The sequence below is a fragment of the Mauremys reevesii genome, linkage group 6 (genome assembly GCF_016161935.1).
Source record: "Mauremys reevesii isolate NIE-2019 linkage group 6, ASM1616193v1, whole genome shotgun sequence".
Taxonomy (NCBI): Eukaryota; Metazoa; Chordata; order Testudines; family Geoemydidae; genus Mauremys; species Mauremys reevesii.
This window is the reverse complement of record NC_052628.1, coordinates 88329069-88356458: the sequence shown is the minus strand read 5'-3', so window position 1 is coordinate 88356458 and position 27390 is coordinate 88329069. Positions and strand designations below refer to the sequence as shown.

Sequence of the window (27390 nt, the reverse complement as noted above, 5' to 3'; positions counted from 1 at the left end):
CACTCCTTTAAAAATGCAAAAGACAACTTTACTTCCTTTTGCTGCAAAATGTATGCATACTAGAGAGGTTTATTTAACTACTTAATATACACAAGTAATTTCCAGAAATGCTGATAGGAGTTTGGCATCACATTTAAGCAATCCTCCCAGGTTTCTAGTGCTAGAAATATGAAAAAATGTTTATTTAGTATAGTTACAATTTCCACATTGTACCTCTGTTTCTGCTGCATGGGTTGTTGTCTCATAGCCATATATTGCATGTCCTCTTGTAGCCGATTAAGAGGAGAATCTGGCTTGACACGAATCCCATAATAATGATATTTGGAGTTCCCCCTTTACAAAAGAATAAGAATTAGGAAAAAAAAAGTTGATAAAACAAAAATTATTTGTCAGCCTGTTTTTTTTTTTGCAAGGCACAGATGGTGGGCTAAGATAACTTAGAGCAGCGGTCCCCAACCTTTCCGGTGCCAGACGACTAGCTGCCGAGGAGCGTGGCCACCAGACAAGCAGCCGCCGAAATGCTGCCGAGAAGCTTCAACGCATAGAAGCGTTGCCACCAAAACGCCGCCGAGAAGTAGTGTCATCAAGAGGCGTTGCCGCTGAAATGGTGGCCATGCTTCTTGACGTTGCCGCTTTTCAGCAGCATTTTGGCGGCTGCTTGTTTGGCGGCCAGTAGGCAGGCACACATAGATGCCCCAGCGGGCACCATGGCACCTGCGGGCACTGTGTTGGGGACCCCGACTTAGAGCTTGTCATAAACATATAGCGAAGGGTAGCATAAAATCCCTCCTTTACCTGTAAAGGGTTTATCCCTCCTTTACCTGTAAAGGGTTAAGAAGCTCAGATAACTTAGTTGGCACCTGACCAAAAGGACCAATAAGGGGAGAAGATACTTTCAAATCTGTGGGGGAAGGTTGTTTGTTTTATTTCCTTGTGTATTCTCTCCAGGTCAGCGAGGAACCAGGGCAGGGAAAATACATCTCCCTAAGCCATATCTGAATGAAGCATCCAATATTACAGAAATAGTAAGTAATAGCAAGGAAATGCGTTAGATTATCTTTTGTTTTAGCTTGTGAGTTTTCCCTGTGCTAAGAGGGAGGTTTATCCCTGTTTTTGTAACTTTAAAGTTTTGCCTAGAGGGAAAATCCTCTGTGTTTTGAATCTGATTACCCTGTAAATTACCTTCCATCCTGATTTTACACAGGTGCTTCTTTTACTTTTTCTTTATAATAAAGTTCTGTTTTTTTAAGAATCTGATTGGGTTTTCTAAAAACCTAAGGGTCTGTGCTCACCTGGGTTACTCTGAAGCCTCCCCAGGAAAGGGGGTGAAGAGGCTTGAGGGGATATTTTGGGGAAACAGGAACTCCAAGTGGTTCTTTTCCTGAATCTTTATCTAACTCACTTGGTGATGCCAGCAGTAATCATCCAAGGACAAGGAAGGATTTGTGCCTTGGGGAAGTTTTTAACCTAAGCTGGTAGAAAAATGCTTAGGGGGTCTTTCATGTGGGTCCCCACATCTGTACCCCAGAGTTCAGAGTGGGGAGGGAACCCTGACAGAGCTCCCCTTTGTACTTCCCTGATCTTGGTGTTGCTTTATAGGTGGCTGTTTCAGCCTTAGGTGTATTCTAACTTTTGTTGGCTTTCAAGGGCAACTAGTGATGAAAAAAACATCGGAGGATAATTGTTGTGTAGGAAATGTCCCAGTCACACCTCCTTCTCTATAGTCATACCCTCTCATTCCTGCTATGCCAGTAATAAGGAGTTTGTGTGGCATATGCATTCCTATTTTGGCTTTGCACCAGTATAACCAAGTTTCTGTTACCCTGACATTAGATTAGCTAGGATTATATGCACTTCTGTTGGCTGAAACCTTTGGTTATCTCCTAGGAAAATATTGCAAGAATTTAGTGTCCTGAGCAAGACTCCACATACTGAATAACCTCCCTCCACTTGAGGAAGGACACATAAGTGCTACATCAGAAGCCTTGTTTTAAATAATTTAAGTAGTAAATTGAAGTTATTAATGTTTTTAAAGTGATTGCAGGGGGTTCTTCCTCTCATGGAGGATACGAAATAGCAGCTAATGAAGAGTGGTGGGCAGGATCTATGACCTCACTACCCTTCTGAAGTGATGGCATTGTGTATCTAATACTGTCAGAGCTAAGAAGTATTCGCTCTCTGTTGCTTGGTTTATACGGCTCTTTAGTTTTATGTAAGATCTATGAAATCACAAAGAGACACTTTGCTGTGCCTACAGTGGCAATTGCTGAAATTTGTAAGAATTTACCAAATATTTCAGTGATGGCCTTATAGCAGTATCTATTGAACTATATACAATGGAAAAAAAGAGTATGTGCATGGATTCTACAATATCCTAAAGGCTGCGTGCTGTTAAAACTGAACTCGCAGAGCTCACCCCGAGCTACTGAAAGTTACAAGTTTTCTAACAATCCTGGTGAAGGCTGCAAGATGCTGTCCCTGTTTCTATGGAAACAGATTACAGACAGGCAAAAAGGGGCTTTAAAATAATCAGTAAATCATCATGGATCCGACTGTGATACCTGTACTGATGATAAATAGTACCTTATACCATGTGTAGCCCAACTGACTTCAGTTGGACTATTTGTGAAGTAAAATATTACTCGGGGTGAGTAAGTGTGTCATAATCTGTCCCTGGGCATGTGTAAGCTCAATGTACTTGAATATACCCCCCCACCATACACACACCAGTGCACACGTACACACACATATGTGTTTAAAATCACCTGATATATAGTAACGCAAACAGCAGCGACCCTTAATCAAATGTTGTTAGAACTTTTGCAGCATTCAGTGGCTTAGGTTGAGCAAGGCTAAGAATATTAAAGGCACCAATGCTCCTAGAGACTTCGGGCTTGTCAGACTGTAATAATTTTGGTCCCAGACTTCAAACTTTTTAAGCACACATGGACCCCTGCACCTGTATGTAGCCCTACTGCCTTCAGTGGGGCTGAGCACAGGGGCAGTAGTCTGCCTGTGTATAGTCAAATGCAGGATTGGGGCCTTTGTAGAAAAAGATTCTAAGTACAAACATTTGAATGTGTTTTTAAACCTATGGAACTAGTGTTTTTCTCCTTATTTTAAAAAAAGGATAACATCTTTTGGCCGATATTGGGGCTTACAAGACAGGATGCAAATTGATTGATGAAGTAAGATTTCAGAACGCTTAAGAAAATAATTATCAACAGCTGGACATGGTCAATATCTTTGCATGACATGATGATAATCTTCTACCCTAAATGACCAACACAACTGCTCCTACACAAAACAACAATGGTAGACACTAGAGCATAGAGGTGAAGAGCTCTTTCTGATGCAGCTGATAGTAGACATATCTATTGTGAGTAAGGCTAAAGCTAAGAAACTCTCATCAATGACTGGACCAACATAGTTATGACCAGACAAAACTGTTCTGTGCAGCAGTAATTCAAATGCTTCCTCTCAGTTAATATTTTGAGCATAGCTTGGCACAAGGAGTTTGCCATCTGTATTTTAAAAACAAAAGTGACAACAGTGCACCAGTGAGAGGCATCCACTGGATCAGTAGCAAAATATAAATGAGACAAATGGATGTGCTGGGAAGATGTAGAGTGCAATGGACAAAATGGACCAGGCTCCTCATGGCTAGTAAAATCCAGCTATCCTTAAATAAGTTACGGTTATGTCTTTCCTCAAGAAACTGTCACCTGACAACAGTGCCAATTACTACCTTATCTTGAACCCTTTTAGTGGTGGAGAAGATTTAAGATTATTAGATGATTGTGGTGATATATAGTTTTTTTTTTTAATTTCCCAAATTATTTTCAATTTTCTTTTAACCCTGGGTGGGGTGTAGAAAATACTTGATCAACAAACTCCTTTTGGTAATAGGGAAAAAAGATCAGGTGTATGTGAAAGTTTCATTAGCTCTGTCAGCAGCTTTTGATACCACTGACGACATGCTGCTGCTGTCCTAGTATCTGGAAGGACTGGACAAGGAAATAAGAAATGGAAAAAATCTTTAACTATTCAGCTCCATGGAACTTGCTAGCAACATGTGTAAGTGTGCATCTGTATACACTTAAAAGATTTAAACACATTTTCTATCGGTCTTGCTCAATACACTATTTTCAAATTCTCATTCATTGGTTGAATGAAAATTATTTATTTTGTCAAAGCAAATAACGGAGAAGTTTCAAATTTCAAAACTCACCAATTTTGTTAGCTCCCCATTTAAAAAAGACTGTGATTAGAAATCTTTGTTCCCTTACTCTCCTTTAACTCAAACATGGCTAAAGGGTCCCTAAAGGCTCACATTTACAAAAAAGTTAATAATAAATATTTTTCCTTCAGACAGAACAAGCATAGAACATTTCAGCCTAAGAGGTAAGTGTTTGGAAAAGCTGTGAATGAGTGAATGGAATCTGCTAGAAGGCTTTAACTGTAGCCCACTACACTGGGTAAACAGAGAAAAAAAATCCTCTATTTTTACACTTAGTGTCCCTCATATTTCTTTATCATACTATACTGAAATATCACTGCATGAAATAAAAACAGTAACGACAATTTATAAATAAGGAATTGAAGCTATTTTGTAATTAAGCTGTAGAATCATGGCAGCATTAAGTAACAGTCCCTTATAACACAAACAAAAAAATCAGTTGATAAAAATTCATCTACATTAAAATCACTCATTCATTTTTATATGGAAAGGCAGAACACCCCTATTATCTCATATGTAATGATCAACCATCACTTTGTGCTCAGCATACACTTAAATTAAGTATTGGATGAAAAATAAACAAATATAATTAGATTTGTAACTCATAAGAAATATAGTAATTATTCTCCATCTGATGCATAGTTTCCAACCAACAGCCTATAGTATATTTGTATTGTTATAAATCCGCTGTGTATGTTTCAGAATTAATAAGTGATTTCAGGACAAGGAGAAATGTAATGGGTTTTTGTAACAACTTGACACAGTTTGACATTACATGAGAAATTGATAGACAAACATTTTAATATTTAAGTAATGTTTTCTTTCAGCTTGTTTAGTGTATCATATACAAGGTTCATGATCACAACGATCACCACACTTTCTCTATGCTATAATCTAAGATCTGATTGTTTTACACAGACCTGGTGCCTAGTCTCCTGGTCCGTAGCCCCATGAAAATTGACCTTATGAGTTTTCCAAAGGAGGCAGCATTGACTGGGTCCAACTTGTGCTCCTGACAGTGTCGTAAGTAATGATTGTAAAGCGTACTTCTGGGGAGACTGACTCCTTCTGCTGTTTCATAGTTGTCTAAGAGCCACTGGAGCTATTTCAAATAGGAGACAGTGAAGAAAAGTAAATTCAGATAATTTCACAACAAACATTTTAGGCTATCATTAACATAGCTGTACAATTCAAAGCTTAGTACATTTTGAGATTGCTCTTAACGTCTATTCAATGGTGACTTTTTTCTTCAAGTGAAGGCAGTTCTCTTTAGAGGGGTTAGATATGCGATGGTGTCTTTGAGTCTTTCAGAAACACATGGAAATAGCAGAACTCATAACACTTGTGACCTCAGATAGTCCCCATTTCTTAAAGTATTCAAGAGTCCAGTACCACACTTTAATTTTCTGTACATTGATCTAGGCTTTGGAGACAAATTGTTAGTACGTCAGGGAATTTAACCAATCATAAATGTATTTACGCAACCAAAGAAAAGAAACTGCTTGTTGGACTGATGGAGAGTCATTTAATCCATATGCATTATTAGACTATTGTATTGCACAGAGTTGTTTCGCTTCCCCAGGCACTCAGATCAGTTACACTATTTAATTGAACAAGATTTATTCTTTTGTTTTTTTAACCATATATAAAGAAACAAAAAACAAACACAAGGCAAGGAGCAATCTAGGTGGTGCTAAAATGAACCGATACAGCTATTAAAGATTATGGGCCCAATTCTGCTTCCACTGAAGCCAAAAGAAATTTTGTCATTAACTTAAGTGGAAATAGGACTGAATCATGTGAAAACTCTCTCTCTCTCTCTCTAGGTCATTTAATTTAGAACTTTGGTGGGTAATTTTGGAAGGTGGCAGAAAAAACACTTGCATGCTGAGTACTTCAGTGGCTCTATAGTATGAGGCACAAATGGTATCTTTTTGGGAATACTCACAACATATCTAATATAAAACTGCCACTAACAGATGAGAAAACAAACAAAAAAAAAGCACTTTAGCAAGGTTGATTACTTGTGTCAGTTTCACTCTGATCTTCCCACCAGTTTTAACTCAGTAGAAAAATGACAGCGTAAAATAAGAATATTTTTATATGATGGTTATACTTGAGTTGTGTGAAAGTCTATGGTTTCATTTTTCTAGGGGTTCCGATAATCTTTCATTTGGCTTACCATACCATGGATTTGTATCCCCCCGACTTTTCCTTTGAGTTTTGGGTTTGAATGAGCCCAAAAACGTAAACAGGAAATCAGTTGAAATTACCAAATTTCACGAGTTTTGATGTCAAAGCCAAGAGCATGATTTCAGTATGAATCTTTAAATCAGTCAGATTCGTGGATTTTACTAAAAATCTGGGCTCAGTTTTGAGTTTCTAATGAAACTCCAAACTAGGCATCTTTAAAATGATTTCAACCAATGCAACAAAATTTTGTTCTGATGCATTAGTTCTCAACAGAAATGTGTAACAAATTTTAATGTAAAGTATCAAGGCAAAACATGATTAAAATATATGTTTGAACAACAGCAAAAAGATCAGTTTACTTGATGATACTGTAGTCTGTTGCATTCATTTACTAATAAAGAGTGGTACCACAAACTTTTCAATGATAAGGAAGAGAAAACTTCTGCTAATGTTGAACATAATTCATCATTTAAGACACATCTTAAATATTTTAATGTGAAAAAATGTAATTCTGTACTCCTAATATAGAACGTTCTTTGCTCCTGCCCCCACTCTACAGACTCTCACACATTAGTACTCACTAAAATCTAGAGGTATAATTAATGTACTGGACTCTCACCTCTGTTTCAATCAGAGTCATGTGCACTTTGCCAAGTGCAAGGAGAACAACAATTCACCTAAGACCTTTTAGAGGCGATCTTCATGTTCTCCTTTTGTATGGAGAACAAAATAGAAAATAAAGTTGTAATTCTTTATTTTATGTTCTAAAATATGAGCTGAGATGGCTTCTATTGTTTTAACTTGCTAGCAGGTAATATGGATGACAGGAAGGCAAATACCCACAAGAAGAAATGTCTCTGTGTTTGACGTACTTAAATGGTTCCACGATGTAGAGCTGTTAGCTAGACTTTTAGACAATTTTGCACTTTAAATAGAATGTAATAAAACAGAGCAGTTTATCATCCTTATTTCAGCTGGTAGATCTAAAATCATTATTTAAAAAAAATACTGAGTCATAGTGTTCACAAATGTATTTTAAATTGGTTGTTTACCATTCTGATATAAAGCCTATGAAAAAATATCACTGGAAACTTTAACCTTTACCTTGGTTTATTTAAAAAAAAAAACTATTTATTTCACTAATTAAGTGACATAAGCATATCTGAGGCTAGAAACCAAGATAATTACATCTTTCAACCTTTGCATTTAATCTCTGTTAATCAGGATAGATTAAGAAGGGTGAACTATTCTTATTTTTCCCAAAGGGAAATACTGATTGACAAAAAAAATAAATAAAAAAAAATGCATTTCCCAATTAACTTCTAAATGTAACATTTGGGATTTTTTTTCCAGATGGATTATAACCTATTAGGATTCATTTTAAGTGCACTTTACTAATGATCTGAATTCTTGACAGATGTTATTTCAACTGTATCTTGCATTAGCCAATGTTGACAGAGCATAATCCAAGATAAGTATAAAACAAAGATTTTTGCTCTAGGGTGGATGTATTTCAGTGGCAAAAGGCATCAAGTGATTATTTGCTAGATTACAGTCTGGAATTTATTTGCTAGATTGCTGGAAAGAGGAGTGCCCAAGGCTGTATATAATTTTAAAAGGAAAATAATCTACAAACATTATACAGCTATTGTAAAGCTATTCTTCAATGCAGAATGAGAATTCTACATCTGAGCTGTTCAGGATGTGAATACTAGCTTGTTGACTAATAGTATTAGTAACATTTAAGGATGGATAAGTATGAAGCGTTTACATAGTAAAAACTGGCAAATTGACTCTGGCTTCACTAAAACTCCGATGTTTATACAACATTAGATTATAAATTGATTAGTCAAGTCAACCTCATGCACAAAAAGAAAAAAAGGAGGAGAAATGAAAAACTCACAAAAACGAGCAAGCATTAATAAAGGCAACCACACTCCAGAACGGCTAACAATGGAGGTATAGTACTACAGAAAGCCGAATCAGCAGGCTATTATTTTTGAGAGTTTAAGAATTTGTCATTGATGAATAGAACATTTGTAATGTCAAAGGTAATACTAATGAAATTCACAGCTTTTCAGGCCTGATCCAAAGCCCATTTATATCAAAAGTGTCTCTACTTTAACTTAATGTGCTTTGGCTCAGACCTCTGGAAATCAAAATGAAGGGTAGTTTGAGAAATAGGAAGAAAACAAACAAATTTCTTCCATGTTACACTAATTTGAGTCAGAAGTCAAAATAAATACAGTTTTAAAAATAGGCAAACTATAAAATAAATTCAACCATTTTCCGTCAATTTCTTACTTGGGTGATTGGGGCTGTCAAAGGCTATCATGTCAAAGAAATATGTTTGTGTGTCCGATACAGAATCAAAGACATAGCCCTAGCCTAATTACATACTGGTCTTTTATTGAAATTTGAAATAATACCCAAATTAAAGGAACAAAAGAAAAAAGTACTGACATGTTGTGTAATGGGTACATGTAAATATTATTAGCAGTAAGATATTTGTAAATATATAGACGTATATATACGTCTATATGTAAATAATGGAATAAAGTTACCCAAGGTAAACAGCCTATCATCTAGCTCTTGTTAGATATGATGTTAAGATATGATGTGCTTCCATATGGGACTCAAGACAAAGTAACAGCTCTCCATATCTCCAGTTTTAACATTCATTGGCCCTTTGCCAAGGTTATGATCTCTTCAGCATGGTATCTAATTAACCCTGATAATGCAATTTCTGAGGCAGCCTTCTATCTTCAAAACAACATTTCTTTTTAACATCCAAGATAGAATTTAAAAGTCTTAATCACATTTACGCTAGTCAATCTCTCTGCCCACAATTTTAGCAGTTTCTAAAGTTGTTTTCTCTTCCAGGTGTTTTAGAATCAATCATCTATTGCTTCTTGCCATCATGATGGGAAACTTTCACACAAAACTATTGGTTTTTCAGCTTCAGATTATGGGACTTTTTCAGAACAAAATATATAATTGCTTTGGTTTTATTTCTAAATTATTGTGTCTACCATCATAAATTCAATTGATATTACAAAAATAAACGTATGAAATTGAGATTTAGTTCCTTATTCTCCATTTCTGTGGTAGAGAATACAAAAGCATGATCACAGCATAGAATCAGTTTTGATTAGTAGCCTTAATATGTGATAAGGAGGGAATATATACAAATGCCAAATAATATAATTTAAATTAAACAACTTTTACCAGCTGGAAAGACATTTCAGGGAAAACTTGGACTGGCAATTATTTTATAATATATACAATAAATTAGAAATTAAGCTTTGGGAACTTTTCTACCTCTATACAAAAGTTACATTTAATATCTTTACCACTATATTTTAAAATGCTGCTTTTATACAAACAACCACTTTAGGCAAAAGTTATTCTTACTGAAAATTCTTATTTTTAAGATTTTTGAATTCAGACCAAATAAAGAGGCACAAAGAGCAACACATCTCCAGCTTTCAGAGTAATCAATTGTTTTCATTTTTTCAGCGCATGGAGGCAACATCTTGTATAAGTCATTTAACAGAAATACCAACACCACTTTATGGACCTTCAGCATTCTTTTGCCATTTTCAGTAAACTCATTATTCAGAATAAAGTAATGTGATTCTCTAAAATAATCCAAAAGATACTACATATTCATGCTGCATGCTCCACCCCCCAAAAATTATTATACAGTGCACAGATTCTTTTTAGTAGCCAATTTTATCTTAAATATCAACCACCCTCCCACCCCCAGATAATTAAGAATTTTTCAATGATTATTTTCACAATTACATTATTGTGAAACTCAGAATGTGGTAACACCTGCAGACATAATACAGAACCTAGGAAACGATGACCTCAATAATATATATGTATTTAGTGACATTTCACCTGACAAAACATAGCCATGGGAGATGCTGTATAAGATTACAAGTGACTGAGAAGGGTAGATTAAGAGGCAAAAACAAAAAACAAAACAAAACAAAACCCCACAAGCATTTAGAGATAGATTAAGCATGCAGACAAAGCAGGAGATTAGTTTACATGAAGAAGAGGCAACTTACATGGCTGTTGAGAAGAGAGCTTCTGTGAGTGGACAGACCATCAGACTTTTGCAGTGTCTCAATCGCCATTTCAATCTGATAATAGATGTCATTAAAAAAAGGGCTCAAGACAAGACAGTAATAAAAGGCTGACCAGAGAAACTTTGATAGATTGTTTAAAGTTCAACAGTAATTGCTTAAACTTCAGTCCAGGTTATTGAACAAATTCTATTAACTGCCTGATTCTGGAGACCCTGTGACTTTGGGAGGCATTTTGTTTTTAATACATACTGAAGGATCAGGCCCTCAGAAAATCCACAATTCACCCTCCTCTCTGCTCAAGAAATAAAACAAGCACAAAATTTATTTTTAAGTCACAATGCAAATATAAAGTCTGAACATTCAGTATCTTTAACCAAATGCAGGGGGTAGGGAGGAAATGATATATACTAAAGGCAACATTTTTTCTCTTTCTGCACCCAAATACCTAGAGTAAACTCCTAGATGCTCTGAATTCAATGGGAGTTTTGCCATTAGCTTCAATGGAGGCCAGATTTTACTCTTCTTCCCTGACGTAGCATTTTTTTACACATCCAAAGATCTCAGTAAAGTTGATGGAAGTTTTGGGTGTGCACATAGTGCAAGTTTCAGCCCTGAGAAAATATTCTAATTTATTCGGAATAATTTTACCTTTTAAGATGAAAATTATTATTATATATAACCCTTTAAATATACAGCAGTATTATTCCTAATGCAAATGTGTAAAGACCCCCGCCCAGTCTTTTTTTCATAACTTTGGATCTTAATGTCACTTTTGGCTGCTTCCATAGTAGTATTATTGAGTAAAATTACAGAGTAATTGTAGTTCTGCATTAAGTGTAACTGTGGCTATGGCAGAGAAAAAACATTGGAAATGACAGAGGCAATGAGATGTAAAATAGAAAAGCTTTCATGGAAACACCTGCCCACACCCACACCCTTTTTTTTAGAGTTCAGTAAGAGGACAGATAATCATGTTCACTCAGTGTGCAGTAGAAAGAGCGAGAAAGTAATTAGCCTTGTAAAATGGAAAAAACAAAAACACAGCATATTCAAAACTAACTCTAAGTTTAAAGACACTTATCTTTTTCCCGAAAGACAATTTTTATTGAGCCTCCCCCCACCATTGCCTTACGTATTACAATATTACCCACAGGTTTTCCAGTCTAATTTACAAACATCAGTAGAGTTCAACAATACACATATGAACTGAAATAGAAAAGATTTTAGAAGTCATGTATTAGACTTTACGAGCACACATGCAAAATTAACTTCTCCCTTGTTCAGTAATAATTTTATTGCAACATTAATTAAAAAGGTACTTTTCTTAATCTTTATCATTACATTTCTCTTTCAGATAGTTGTTTTTGTTTTAGAAATGCAAGCCCTTTTTATTAAGGTAAAGTGTTCAAATTAATGTCTGATTATAAAGCAAATGACGTAATTTTGACAAGGCTAAAGAACAAAAAATTTTTGCTAAATTATGATAATCTAGTCTGACCTCCTACATAACACAGGTCATAGAGTTTCACCACATAATTCCTGCATCAAGCCTGTAACTTCTGGTTGAGTTAGAGTATTTCACAGATACGTAGATTCCAAAGCCAGAAGGGACCATTGTGATCAATTAGTCTGACCTCCAGTACAACAGAGGCCACATAGCTTCCCTAAAATAATTCCTAGAAAAGATCTTTTAGAAAAGCATCCACTCTTGATTTCAAAATGATCTATTATGGAGAATCCATCATGACACTTGGTAGATTGTTCAAATGATTAATAGCTCTCACTGTTAAACATGTACATCTTATTTCCAGTCTGAATTTGTCTAGTTTTAACTTCCAGTCATTGACTCTTGTTAAACTTTTCTCTGATAGATTGAAGAGCCCATTATTAAATATTTATTCCCAATGTAGGTAATTATAGATTGTAATCAAGTCACTCCTTAACCTTCTCCATATTAAGATAAACAGACTGAGTTCCTTGAACCTATCATTATAAGGCATGTTTTCTAATCTTTTAATCATTCTCATGACTCTTCTCCGAACCCTCTCTTTTATCAACATACTTCTTGAATTGTGGACAACAGAACTAGATGTAGTTTTCCAGCAGCAGTCGCACCAGAGCCCAATTACAGAGGCAAAATAATCTCGCTACTCTTACTCGAGATGCCCTTTGTTTATAAGTCTAAGGGTTGTATTAGCCCTTTTGGTCATAGCATCGCATTGGGAGCTCATGTTCCTCTCATTTTACATCATGACCCCCAAATCTTCTTCAGAGTCACTGCTTCCCAGGAAAAAGTCCCCCCATCCTTTAAGTATGGCCTACATTCTTTGTTCCTAGATGTATACATTTACATCTAGCCATATTAAAATGCAGTTTGCTTGGGCCCAACATACCAAGCCATCCAGATTTCTCTGTATCAGTGACCTGTCCTCTTAATTATTTATCACTCCCATTATTTTTGTGTCATCTGCAAACTTTATCAATGATGATTTTATGTTTTCTTCCAGGTCATTAATAAAAATGTTAAATAGCATAGGGCTGAGAATTGATCCCTGCAAGATGCCACCAGAAACACATCCATTTGATGATTACATTGTCAGACCTATCAGTTAGCACAGCATTAGCTTTCTTCTAGTACTTCCCTGGTGTTCCAAGACTTATTGAAAATCAACATTAATGATCCAGCAAGCTCCTCAACTAGCTCTTTTAAAACTCTTGGATTCAAGTTATCTGAATCTGCTGATTTTAAAATGTCTAACTTCAGTAGCTCTGTTTAAAATCCTCTTGAGATACTAATGGAATGGATGTGACATCATCATCTGTTTTTTTCCCCCAAATACAGAACAAATATTTATTGAACACTTTTGCCTTTTCTGCATCATTATTGATATTTGGTAATTCTACCATTTCCACTGGACCAATACCATTGTTAGGATTCTTTTTTGTTCCAAATATACTTTTTTAAAATTCCTTCTTGCTGTCCTTAACACTGCTGTCCATACATTTCTCCTTATGTTCCTTTGCTTCCCTTATCAATTTTCTATAATTCCTAGCTTATGATTTATATTCATTACTAAGAATTTCCCCTTTCTTCCATTTGTTATATATATATATTTTTAAAAAAAATTATAGCTGCTTTCACACCCCTTCTAAACCAGGCTGGTTTTTTTTTTAGTCAATATGGCCTTCTTCCTTGATTCTGGCTTTTGGGGTATGTAGTAAAGTGTTCTTAAAGAATTACCATTCATCATTCACATTTTTCTGATTAAATTATTCCTCCCAGCTGATCTGGCTCATACTTTTTTTTTTATCTTTGTGAAGTTGTCTCCTTTAAAGCACAAAATATACATCGACGGTTCTTTGAAAAGGAAGTAGTGCCAGTGAGGTGAGTTAGGTTGACAGGCTGACCTGGGATCAAAGAGGCCTGAAGCAGCAGTGATCATCTCAAGAGAGAATAGCCCAGACTTGAACAGACAGAAGAATTAAACTTGAGAGATTCTGTCAGGATTCTCCACAGCAGTAGTGGAGCCTTTAACAGATTATAAAGAATTTTGCTAAAGCAGACAAAAAATAAATGGAAGATGGAGAGAAAGAATATTCTAAGCATGGTAGACCAAAAGCTTTTTAAATATATCCTCAAAAGAAATAAAAATTATAAAAATATATTAAAAAAATCTTCTCTGAAGAAGATTGTCTCTGGAGTCTTCTCTGAGTGTCAACTTTAAATAAAATATAAATAAGCCTTAAAAACCTACTATTTTTCTTAAAATTGATCAATTCAATTAAAAAAATAAGCAGAATCAATCACAATCAAAAGTTTATAATTGCTACTGGTCAGAAAACCTGCTGCAACTGAACATCCTTAATATGTCTGAAACCACACAAGGATATACATATTGACTGATTAATAAAACTTCTTTATATTATCATTTTTATATAAGGTATGTACATACTTAAAATATTAGGCATTGGTGAATATCCAGAAAGTTTGGGGTTTAGAAAAACATCTAGAAAGTTACGTTTTTTTATCCAAAACTCATTCAAACTTTTAGCCTCAGCTCTCCAAAACAGACAACTTTCCCCAATAGGCCTGGCTTCCCACCTGACATAATCCAGTCTTCTGGGAAGAGGACTGGCGGCTTTCTACTCTCCTTTACTGGCATCTTAAAAGGTTGGCCAACTCATCACTTCCCCCACAGATCCTCCATTAAGCCATCTATTGAATGTGCCAGTTCTTTCTCTCCTTTCTTCTGCAGAAAGACCCTAAACTCTCCATTGGGTTTCACTGCTGTTGGCTTTTTCACAGTTTGTGGTTAATATATCTAAGAGTACACCACACTCAGAAACACAAATCTTCAAGCTTTCACATAGGGACTTGTAGATCTGGCTCTGTGTATGCCTCAATCCCAAAGGGAAATATCATAGAATATGAGGGTTGGAAGAGACCTCAGGAGGTCATCTAGTCCAACCCCCTGCTCAAAGCAGGACCAATCTCCAACTAAATCATCCCAGCCGGGGCTTTGTCAAATCTGACCTTAAAAACTTCTAAGGAAGGAGATTCCACCACCTCCTTAGTTAACCCTTTCCAGTGCTTCACCACCCTCCTAGTCAAAAAGTTTTTCCTAATATCTAACCTAAACCTCCACCACTGCGACTTGAGACCATTACTCCTCATTCTGTCATCTGGTACCACTGAGAACAGTCTAGATCCATCCTCTTTGGAACCCCCTTTCAGGTAGTTGAAAGCAGCTATCAAATCCCCCCATTCTTCTCTTCTGCAGACTAAACAATCCCAGTTCCCTCAGCCTCTCCTCACAAGTCATGTGCTCCAGCCCCCTAATCATTTTTGTTGCCCTCTGCTGGACTCTTTCCAATTTTTCCACATCCTTCTTATACTGTGGGACCCAAAACTGGACACAGTACTCCAGATGAGGCCTCACCAATGTCAAATAGAGGCGAATGATCACGTCCCTCGATCTGCTGGCAATGCCCCTACTTATACAGCCCATAATGCTGTTAGCCGTCTTGGCAACAAGGGCACACTGTCGACTCATATCTAGCTTCTCATCCACTGTAACCCCTAGGTCCTTTTCTGCAGAACTGCTGCCCCTAGCCATTCAGTCCCTAGTCTGTAGCAGTGCATGGGATTCTTCCGTCCTAAGTGCAGGACTCTGCACTTGTCCTTGTTGAACCTCATCAGATTTCTTTTGGCCCAATCCTCTAATTTGTCTAGGTCCCTCTATATCCTATCCCTACCCTCCAGCATATCTACCACTCCTCCCAGTTTAATGTAATCTGCAAACTTGCTGAGGGTGCAGTTCACATCATCCTCCAGATCATTAATCAAGATATTGAACAAAACTGGCCCCAGGACCGACCTTTGGGGCACTCCGCTTGATACCGGCTGCCAACTAGACATGGAGCCATTGATCACTACCCCATTGAGCCCGACGATCTAGCCAGCTTTCTATCCACCTTATAGTCCATTCATCCAGCCCATACTTCTTTAACTTGCAGGCAAGAATACTGTGGGAAACCATATCAAAAGCTTTGCTAAAGTCAAGGAATAACACATCCACTGCTTTCCCCTCATCCACAGACCCAGTTATCTCCTCATAGAAGGCAATTAGGTTAGTCAGGCATGACTTGCCCTTGGTGAATCCATGCTGATTGTTGCTGATCAATTTCCTCTCCTATAAGTGCTTCAGAACTGATTCCTTGAGGACCTGTTCCATGATTTTTCCAGGGACTGAGGTGAGGCTGACTGGCCTATAGTTCCCCAGATCCTCCTCCTTCCCTTTTTTCAAGGTGGGCTCTACATTAGCCTTTTTCCAGTCATCTGGGACCTCCCCCGATCATCATAAGTTTTCAGAGATAATGGCCAATGGCTCTGCAGTCACATCCGCCAACTCCTTTAGCACCCTCGGATGCAGCGCATCCAGACCCATGGACTTTTGCTCATCCAGCTTTTCTAAATAGTCCTGAATCAATTCTTTCTCCACAGAGGGCTGGTCACCTCCTCCCCATGCTGTGCTTCCCAGTGCAGCAGTCTGGGAGCTGACCTTGTTCGTGAAGATAGAGGCAAAAAAAGCATTGTGTACATTAGCTTTCTCCACATCTTCTGTCACTAGGTTGCCTCCCTCATTCAGTAAGGGGCCCACACTTTCCTTGACCTTCTTATTGTTGCTAACAGACCTGAAGAAACCCTTCTTATTACTCTTAACATCTCTTGCTAGCTGCAACTCCAAGTGTGATTTGGCCTTCCTGATTTCACTCCTGCATGCCTGAGCAATATTTTTATACTCCTCCTTAGCCATTTGTCCAATCTTTGACTTCTTGTAAGCTTCTTTTTTGTGTTTAAGATCAGCAAGGATTTCACTGTTAAGCCAAGCTGGTCACCTGCCATATTTACTATTCTTTCTACACACCGGGATGGTTTGTTCCTGCAACCTCAATAAGGATTCTTTAAAATACAGCCAGCTCTCCTGGACTCCTTTCCCTATCATTTTAATCTCCCAGCGGATTGTGCCCATCAGTTCCCTGAGGGAGTCAAAGTCTGCTTTTCTGAAGTCCAGGGTCTGTATTCTGCTGCTCTCCTTTCTTCCTTGTGTCAGGATCCTGAACTTGACCATCTGATGGTCACTGCCTCCCAGGTTCCCATCTACTTTTGCTTCCCCTACTAATTCTTCTGTTTGTGAGCAGCAGGTCTAGAAGAACTCTGCCCCAGTTGGTTCCTCCAGCACTTGCACCAGGAAATTGTCCCCTACACTTTCCAAAAACTTCCTGGATTGTCTGTGCACCGCTGTATTGCTCTCCCAGCAGATATCAGGGTGATTGAAGTCTCCCATGAGAACCAGGGCCTTTATCTAGTACTTCTGTTAGTTGCCAGAAGAAAGCCTCGTCCACCTCATCCCCCCAGTTTGGTGCTCTATAGCAGTCTCCCACCACGACATCACCCTTTTTACTCACACTTCTAAACTTAATCCAGAGACGCTCAGGTTTTTCTGCAGTTTCATACCAGAGCTCTGAGCAGTCCTACAGCTCTCTTACATACAATGCAATTCCCCCACCTTTTCTGCTCTGCCTGTCCTTCCTGAACAGTTTATATCCACCCATGACAGTATTCCAGTCACGTGAGTTATCCCACCAAGTCTCTGTAATTCCAATCGTATCATAATTCCTTGACTGTGCCAGGACTTCCAGTTCTCCCTGCTTGTTTCCCAGGTTTCTTGCATTTGTGTATAGGTACTTAAGATAACTCGCTGATCCTCCTGCTTTCTCAGTATGAGGCAGGAGTCCTCCCCTCTCATTATCTCCCAGTATTTAAGCCCTGCCGGATTCAGTCCCTTAGGGAAATCAGAAGTGAGAAAGGAAAGAAGTTCAGTTCAAGCTATAAAAACACTCCAGAAAAGTTGTGGCAGAATATTTTATGTGAATTAGTTTGCCTTCCCCTAGTGTGTACAGCTATAAACTGCCAACTTTAAAAAAAAAAAAGTGATTTCACCTAGGAATGGCTGAATTGTTTGGATACATTAAAAGTGATCCCAAACCATCCCCCAAAACACAAACACCCCAGACTAAAATAAAACTGACACTTGATGAGTTTATATATTTTAAAAAATAATTCTAATTGTGCCATTAACAGTATGTATTACTACCATAAGCTCTTTCAGATATGAACCATGCCTCCTTTTATGTTTGGAGAGTGCCTAGAATACTGTGGTCCAGAAACAATAAATAATAAGTATGCAGATTCAAAATATTTTTAGTTATTTGTTTGTTTTAATTTTATGTGCTTTCTGATTTGGACTAAAGGCTCTCTACACTATGAAAAATGTTCCAGCAGTGTGAGTGGAAGACTGCTTGTGCTTGGTGATGCCTTTTATGCATGGCACCACATTGCTTGCTGATCAATCCCAAAACTTGTTAGAAGCAGCAGGACTGACAAACAGGAGCCTCTCATTGGCTAACAGGCATTGCAACACACTTACTGTTAAGTAGCTAAATAAATTGTTTTAAGTTTTGACATCAGAAAAATATTTGTAAAATAATCCTCTTATCACAGGGACAGTGCATATGTATTTGAGTATGGGCAGACTGTCTGGAGACTCAACTTATATCATTTAGACAGCTATTGATATTCCTATTACTTTCTTGTCTTTCCTGAACCTCTACAGCCCTCAGCAACTCCTACCTCATTCATCCACCACCTTGGATGGAACATGCAGCCTTCTTCAACATCGTTGTAAATACCACTATAACAATCAACCACTAAGGGGAAGAGAGTTCTGCAACAATGCAACTGGAGTCTTTTCTTGACCTGTCTAAACACTCAAACCAAATGTACCAATTTTACAATGTTATTAATCTCAGCTCAACTTGGCCTACACTCATATCACCATCACATACTACTGCTGCATCTCGGGTCTGGCTGCCATAACCTTTTTAGTACATAAACTATTCTTAATAACTAGGAAAATGCAAATTATTACAGCTAAACAGAATAGCTAAGTGTTTGATGGAAATAAGGAATGCCAGTGGAGGAAATGTAATGAGTAACATGAATTCTAACAAACTTTCTTCATTCCTAATATTTTCTAGATAATCAAAAAATTAACAGAATTCCTGCTGTAACCTGAGACGGGCACTGTCAAGTATTGTGGGCTCAATATTTATGTTTTGTAAAAGTTTTACAAAAGCAAATATGAATATATTTTCATGATTCAAAACAAAATATAATTTTATTTTATTTAAATAGACCTCAAACATTACAGGAGAAAACCAACAAAGTATGTGTACTAAGGAATGCCACTAGACAGCTCGTGATCACATTGTTGCCAAAAGCTCTGATGGCGTGATATGATTGCCAATGATGAACATAAACTCAACATCCAGCCAGATCATCTTAATGACTTAGCGAGATCTGCAAGAAGGCTACATCCCTTTGGGATTTGCCATGATGATGATGATACATCTCAAGATTATGCTGATACATGAGAACCATAAAGGGAAAGTGAACAAAAATAAAATAAAAGCTGTCAATGACTAGTCTATTTTTGTTGAAGAGCACAATAAGTAAACAAATAGCAAATCTGAAGAAAAATAAACTGATTTTTTTTAGATTTTTTCCACACTTTTAATAATCTAAGGTACTGTTAGTAACACAGGTTATTTTTCTTTTAAATTGACTTTTAACTTGACAGCATCCCTTTAATGTCATATTATGACACCAAAACTAATCTATCTAATCTTTTTTTAAAAATCAGGACTAGCTAAAATTTTATTCATAAAACTAAACTGTTAATTACTACAGAAGCTTTGTGATTTGATGAATGGGGATGAATGACAGCAAAATAAATAAAATTGCTTAGTACAAGTAACAAAACAGAATTAGATACCAATATGACAAAAGTGATAGAGGTTATGATAAGAGCACATAAATGGCAGTAAGCAAAGTTTCATTTGCTTCCGTTTCCTTTGTCTCCATGTGAAAATTATATAAATTGATTCAAAGGCTTGAAAAACTTTGCTGCATATTTATCACAATGACAAACAGCTTTGATACACGTTATTTAGATCGCTCAAAAGAATTCTTTAGACAAGTATAGAAAAGCGTTATGATGATGCAATTAAGATGAAGGTCACAAGTGAAATGAGTTCTAGCTATCTGAGCTTGAGTCGGCAATGCATATAAAAACACTGTACTTTATTGCTAAAGATTGGCTGCTTTATTCTTAGCTTCCAAGTAAAATTAAAACTCAGTACGTATTTCAGATCAATTAACAGTTTGAGCTGAACCTTTTACATTTCAGTCAAACCCTTGTATATAATCAGTTGAACCCATATATACCAAGTGCCCAATGTAATAAAAACATATATATACACCATTTTGCAATTTCCTGCTTAACATTTTAGCAGCAAGAAATGCATTTGCAATTTATTCAGTATCCTTAATCAAACAAATGCAAGATATCTTCTGAAGATGGGGGAAGTAAGAGGAAAAATATTATTGTAGTGATAAAAGAGCAATTTTACAAATGTAAATTATTAATTGTACTTGTTTTTCTGCACTCCTAAAACAAACCTGCTATAGTAATGTACACAGGAACACACCATATGCTTAAGACAACTTTTTTAAACACATGAAGCAAGAGCAGGGGCATGGAGATAGATATTTACCTTAAAAATGTATTTTATTTTGCAAGCCAATTATTTCTGTTCAAAATTATCACTAAACAGAGAAAAATATTGCTTGTCTTAATGTGTTAAAAAAATAATTGCTGGAAAAACCACATTTTAAACTGTCTATGCTCTTAAAAGATACATTTTTTCAAAGGCAATGTGTCATATGTGAATCAAAAATTGCCCTGGCAAATACAATTGTTGAATTGTAGATTATAATATAAAATCCTTTGTAAATATCGAGATATGCTTCTCCATATTTGGAAAAAAAACTCTAATATGGTTTGCAGTTGCAAAATTTAACATGGGACTTTCAGACTAGTAAAAATTTTCAAGTATACCAGATTTCAATACAAGTCCAGTACTCTTCACATTTTCTTAAATATTTTTTTTCCAATTATGTTTGCTATTTACATTTAATCAACAGTTTGCCCCTACTGAGCTCATCTTTTCCACTTATTTTATTCTGCTGTCACTTCAGACTGCTGAATTCATGACATGTTATTTTCTATGGCAACAGAATGGCATCATCCTGTTAAACACAAGATTATATCTGTACTGGTATGATCAGGTAACTTTCTTGCTACTGAGTTGTAAAGAGGGGACGTTTTTATTCAAATGTAAAGCAATTAATAATAGCTAAGAGAACACAAGAAAATATTTGCCATTTAATTTGCCATAGAAACATCTCTTGTCAAATTTACTTCAGTGGAGAAGACCCTCCTCTTCACTTTTGCCTACAGGAAACTACTCTAGTTCTGCCCCTATTTTGTAATCTTAGGGCTCATACTGGTTGTAAGAGCAATGGTGCAGAATTTCTTCAATTTTATTGAATTGGGCTATAGAAGGAACTAATGCAAAATGTTCTATATAAAAGCCATGAAAAGGGAAAATATATGATCAGAGGCTTTTAAATTAAATAAATCTGATTTATCAGTGACACTCTAAGAACCACCTTTTAAAATTAAAATACTGTTAAGTGCTGCAACCTATAATCCCTTTCCTTTAGTGATCACAAAAACATACACAAAACTCCTGCTTCAGGCTGAGTCTCTGTTCTCTTAATTTTCCAATATAACATGACTTAGGCTATTATTCACAGTTCTTTACGTTTTTTCTTTTCATTCATAACAGTTATCAACAAAAGAATTCACAATACCATATAGAGATGGCAGTTTCAATGTTAGGGGATTGCATTTAGTCCTTGATTATATTAATGCAATTAATTGTTATTTTACAAGATCATTTGCATTATATGATGCCACAGTAATGGGCTCATCATTTCAAATGCATACAGCGTCAAATGTTGACATATTAGTTGATTTTTACTGATTTCCTCTGTCTCCAAAACTAAAATCCCTTTGTTTTTTAGTAACTTTTTGCGCTAATATATAAATACTATTTAGTCATGCTCCATCTCGCTAGTCTTCTCCTTAGGACATTTTTCAGTTTGCTCTTTCTACTTCACTTTTCATAATTTATCTTATCCTTTAATTTCTAATGTCCATAATCAGGGCAGAATATCCTCAAGGAGTAGGTAAAAAATGTACACTATGGCTATTCAGGAAGGATACAGTAAATTTAAACCATTTTTTCTTAATTAGAATCAGGACTGATTAAGTTCTTAAGGGAAAGGACCATGTTTGCCTTGTTGTTTGTCTATATACATTAAGGTCGCCCATCACTGTGGTAACAGAATGCTTCTTGACATCTATATTTAATACACCTAGTACAATGAGGCTCTGATCCTCATAGGATTGGGGTCTTTGGGAGTTATCAGAAATAATAAATAATAATTGGAAATTACCAGAAATAATAAATAATAATTAACAACAAGCAGAACAATACTAAAAGTTAATATAATAGAACTATTCAGAACTAGTGGTGACTATTTTGAGATATGATACAAAATAAATACCAAAACTGGATTTAGAAAATCCAATGAAAGCAAAGAAGTTACATATATCTGTAGGGTTAAGATATTAGCTATAAAATTCAATTATATAAACAAAGTGGTCCTAGCAAGGTAATGTTTTTTTTTCTTTTTCAGAAAGTAGGAAAACACATGTCCAAAAATTTAAGGACCTCATCCTGCAAATACTCAAGCACGCACACAACTTTATGCACATGAACAGCCCAATGAATTAATTGGAGTTCTTCATATGCACAAATTTAAGCATATTTATAAGTGTTTGCAGGATGGGGGCCAAAATTACTTATTTTTTCAAACATATTATTTCGGTTACAGGAAACATACATAATCATAAGAGAGCACAACAGGGACCAGGAAACTTGCTCTAAAAATTCATGTAGTTCTGAATACTTACTGTAGCTGGGGAGGCCCGCATTGTATGAGTCACTGAATGAGCAGAATTTTCCATTGAATTGCCAATCAGATAGGTCCCTCCAGAGCTGCTAATGAGTTGTCCTCCTGTGACACCCATTTGAATCCCTCCAGAGCCCACCATACTATGAGATGAGACCACTGTTGTCACTTGTGCAGAACCTCCTTGCGTATCAAAGTAATTCCCCCCGGTGTTTTGGCTATACATCTGGGTTTCTGTGTAAGGGTAAGTTGTTGTTCGGCTTTAGGAAAAGAAAAAAAAAAAGGTATTTATTTGTCTTCTTTATTGAGTGCAATATTATCACTGTGGAAATGAGTATACAATAGTTGCAATCAAATTAAATAAGACTGGTGCACAACCCATGCCCCCACTGACAATAACATTTTGCAATATCTAAGCACTGAGTAATTGACTTCCATGACTAAGTATTGAAATAAGTATTTTCCCCCATATGGATCATCAGGTGGGCTTGAACTCTGACCTTTCAGATCCTCAGCATAGACAGGGCCCTGTGTATTTGACAATTTTAGTTTTTTGTCCATAGAATTTGCTGCAGAATTCACCCTCTTGTGGCAGGACTGTGTCCCAGAATCTGATTGATTTCAATTGTGTTTCTAGACGTTATTAATGCAGAGAAAAATCTCAAAAATGTGAACTGGGTTTAAACCCAATGCAGTGTCATCTGTCTGTGTCTGCAGAGAACATGAAGCAGTAGCTCTGGTAAGTGTGACCTGCCCCAATCATCTTAATCAGAGTCACTTTGAAATTCTGTGGCTGAGCAATTTGGCATTTTCCCAAGTTGCCATGGAATTCAGCTTTTTTTGTCACAGAATTTACCATTTCCCTGCAGCTGTGCACCTCATATTTTACTTCCTGTCTGTCCCCCTACTAGGGTTGCCAGGTGTCCGGTTTTTGACCGGAACGCCCAGTTGAAAAGGGACCCTGGTGGCTCCAGTTGGCACTGCTGACCAGGCCATTAAAAGTCCAGTTGGTGGTACAGCAGGGGCTCCCTACCTACCCTGGCTCCACACAGCTCCCAGAAGCAGCAGCCAGGTCCCTGCAGCCCCATGGCACATGGGCGGCCAGGAGGGCTCTGCACGCTGCCCCTGCCCCGAGCACCGGCTCCCATTGGGAGCTGCAGGGGTAGCACCTGCAGGCGCAAGGGCAGCATGAGGCACTAGGGTGACAAGATGTCCCGATTTTATAGGGACAGTCCCGAATTTTGGGTCTTTTTCTTAAATAAGCTCCTATTACCCCCCACCCCGTCCCAATTTTTCACACTTGCTGTGTGGTCACCCTATGCGGCACCTCCCTGGCAGCCCATGTGCCTAGGGGCTGCAGGGAGCTGGCGGCCACTTCCTGGGAGCTGCGGTAAGCGCCACTGGGACCCTGCAGCCCCTCCCGCACCCCAAACTCCTGTCCCAGCCCTGAGCCTGCTCCTGCACCTGAAACCCCCCTCAACCCCAACCCGCAGCCAAAGCCCACACCCCCTTCCGCACTCCAAATCCCTCGGCCCCCTCCTGCACACCAAACACCTCATCCTCAGTCCCACCCCAGAGCCCGCACTCCCCCTGCACCTCAACCCCTGCCCCAGCCTGAAGCTCTGTCCGACATCCTTAACACCTCATTTCTGGCCCCATTCGGAGTCCACACCCCCAATCCAGAGCCCATAACCCCCCACATCCCAACCCTTTGCCCCAGCCCGGAGCCCTCTCCCGTACCCCAAATCCCTCATCCCTGCCCCAACCACAGCCCTCAGCCCCCTCCTGCACCCCAAACTCCTGCCCCAGCCCAGTGAAACTGAGTGAGGGTGGGAGAGAGTGTGCAACAGAGGGAGGGGAGAAGGAGCTAGTGGGGAGCAGGGCCCCGGAGAAGGGGCAGGGGGTGGGGCAGGGGTGTTCAGTTTTGCGCGATTAGGAAGTTGGCAACCCTAGTCCCAGCTGTGCCAGAATCTATCTGGCTGCGGCCTCCTGCCCTCCAGCTTTCTCCAGAAGAGTGAGTTAATTGGATGACAGTGTATGCTGCCTACATTAAACCATGAAACCAGACACCACAGCATGAGGGAATCCAAAATTACTATCCTTCGGGACAACAAGGCCTGGGCAAGACTTTCTATGCACTTTGTCAACGCTACTCTATAATTATTCAGAAGAATCCACGTGGATAAGGCAGAAAACACCCCTTTCCTCTCAAGGGGTTGAGCATTCTGACTTAACAAACAGTCTAAGAGACTGGAATCAGAAATAGATCCCCGGTCAGCTGCTGAGCAGTGCACTACAGGCCATGACAATACATTTTAAAAAAAAAAAAGAATAAAGACTTACACTTGATTTATTAACAAATCAGCAGAGCAAGAGCTCAGTGATAATTTAGCCTTCTCTAGATTCTACAATCTATTGGCTTTTAAACAATGGCAGAATCACAGAATACATGAGGCCATGATAATAGCACAGACCAGAACTTGTTAGTCACTGTGGCCATCATGAACTCTCTTGGGATTCTCCCTTGTCATTCAGAGCCACTTTAGAAGCTATGAAGCTTCACTTTCAAATTTTTTTAATGCTTTTAAATCCTTGTGCTATACTATTATTGTCATCAGAGGGTGGAGATTCTAAAGTAGCTTTTAAAGTTGTTTTTTTTTAAATGATTCCAACCTCCTTTGTAAAGTCTATTGAGATCTATACATGAAAAGCACTATATAAGAACTAGGATTTTTTATTATTATTGTTATTATTTATTATTTCAAAAGTTTAAAAACAGCCATGAGAATTCAATCTAAGAAGACTGTAGCATCATATGGAGAAAAAAAAAACCTAGTGAAAAAATATTTGGTAAGGAGGGAGTTCCTGGATGTGCATTCTACTCTTTAATAAAACCTCTTCTTGAGAGCTGGAAGCATTCAATCTTGTGCATCACCAGGCATGCCAGTTACTAAAGTTCTGTGCATGCCCTGTTATATTTTATTGTTTACGTACCATTTTCCTCTAGAAATTTTCAAAACAAAACAAATTAATACTACTAGAAATAAAACTTCAGGGGATAAAAAAAAAGTTGTTTTACAGAATGACTGAGTTTGTAGCACGTCAAAACAGAAAGCAGATATCCAGTTGTGAATTCCGTAAATCTAGGCACTACTGTAATGCTATTACTGAAATAAATTCAAAGTTGCACAGCTGAATTTCTAACAACGGACTGTGGGCACCTACATACTGTTACTACCCTAATTTTTTAAAAAAATCCTTCAGTTTCTACTCTCATACTTTTTTTTTGGAAAATGTATATAATAATCCTGAATAAATGCACTGATACAGAAAGGGTAAATCTTGTTATTGTTCTCCCTTAAGTTTAGACTGTGTGTATGCACACACAGAGAAAGTGATTTATTCCCAGCAGACTCTATTATTAGGTTTTATGTAAATGTCAAGACTCTGATCTGTTGACTTCTATAAATTAGTGCTCCTGCCATCCCATCATGCCTTAGCCAGTACCCTAACTCTACGTGACCCTGAATTTTCTTTGAACTACTAATTCACTAGATGAGCACCATCTCTGTATTTATGTTTGTATGTAGGGGTTGTTTTTAGTTTTAGAACCACTTTTACTTATATTGTCTTCTTCAAAAATATTTCTTCCTATGCAATGAATTTTCTTCCTGTTATGTCATGTTTTCAGGGGCGGCTCTAGGCATTTTGCCGCCCCAAGCACGGCAGGCAGGCTGCCTTCGGCGGCTTGCCTGCGGGAGGTCCGCTGAAGCCGTGGGACCAGTGGATCCTCCGCAGGCAAGCCGCCGAAGGCAGCCTGCCTGCCACCCTCGCGGCGCCGGCAGAGCGCCCCCCGCGGCTTGCCGCCCCAAGCACATGCTTGGCGTGCTGGGGCCTGGAGCCGCCCCTGCATGTTTTACTAAAAAATAAAAATAAAAAAAAATTAAAAAAAAATAGGGCAGCCATCTAATTAGATAGTTTTGAAGCTGCTTAAGAATCTGAACTCGAGAATGTGCACTCAAGTTGAGCCTATAATTTTTGAGTGTTAATCATCTTTTACTTTGTTTTCAGAATCATCATTCTCCAATTGTAAACTATAAAGATTGAATTATTAATTCACATTGCTAATTATTAGCACTCTCTTACAAATAGAATTCTTGGAAAATATATGAAATAATCAAAATTATATATAATATTATAATTATATTTTTAGAATTATATTTTATATTTTAGAAAGATTGGCACATATTACATTGACAGTAAAGGGGTAGTACACAACACTTCTATGTTTAAAATGAGGAAAATGACTTTCTTTGCAATCCTATTAATTTTTCTGTAGGAGCATAAAT

At 37.6% G+C, this 27390-nt stretch overlaps 1 protein-coding gene across 1 annotated transcript in view; it reads right to left on the bottom strand.

Moving 5' to 3' along the window:
• The window catches only part of RFX3 (regulatory factor X3), a 162766-nt gene that overhangs the window by 47020 nt on the left and 88356 nt on the right, over positions 1-27390 (bottom strand). Inside the window, exons 5-8 of the mRNA XM_039544162.1 lie at positions 23043-23301; positions 10513-10587; positions 5161-5342; positions 214-333 (exon numbers count right to left, since the gene is read on the bottom strand). Coding sequence (XP_039400096.1) covers positions 214-333; positions 5161-5342; positions 10513-10587; positions 23043-23301 — 636 coding nt within the window. The remainder of the gene's footprint in view (positions 1-213; positions 334-5160; positions 5343-10512; positions 10588-23042; positions 23302-27390) is intronic.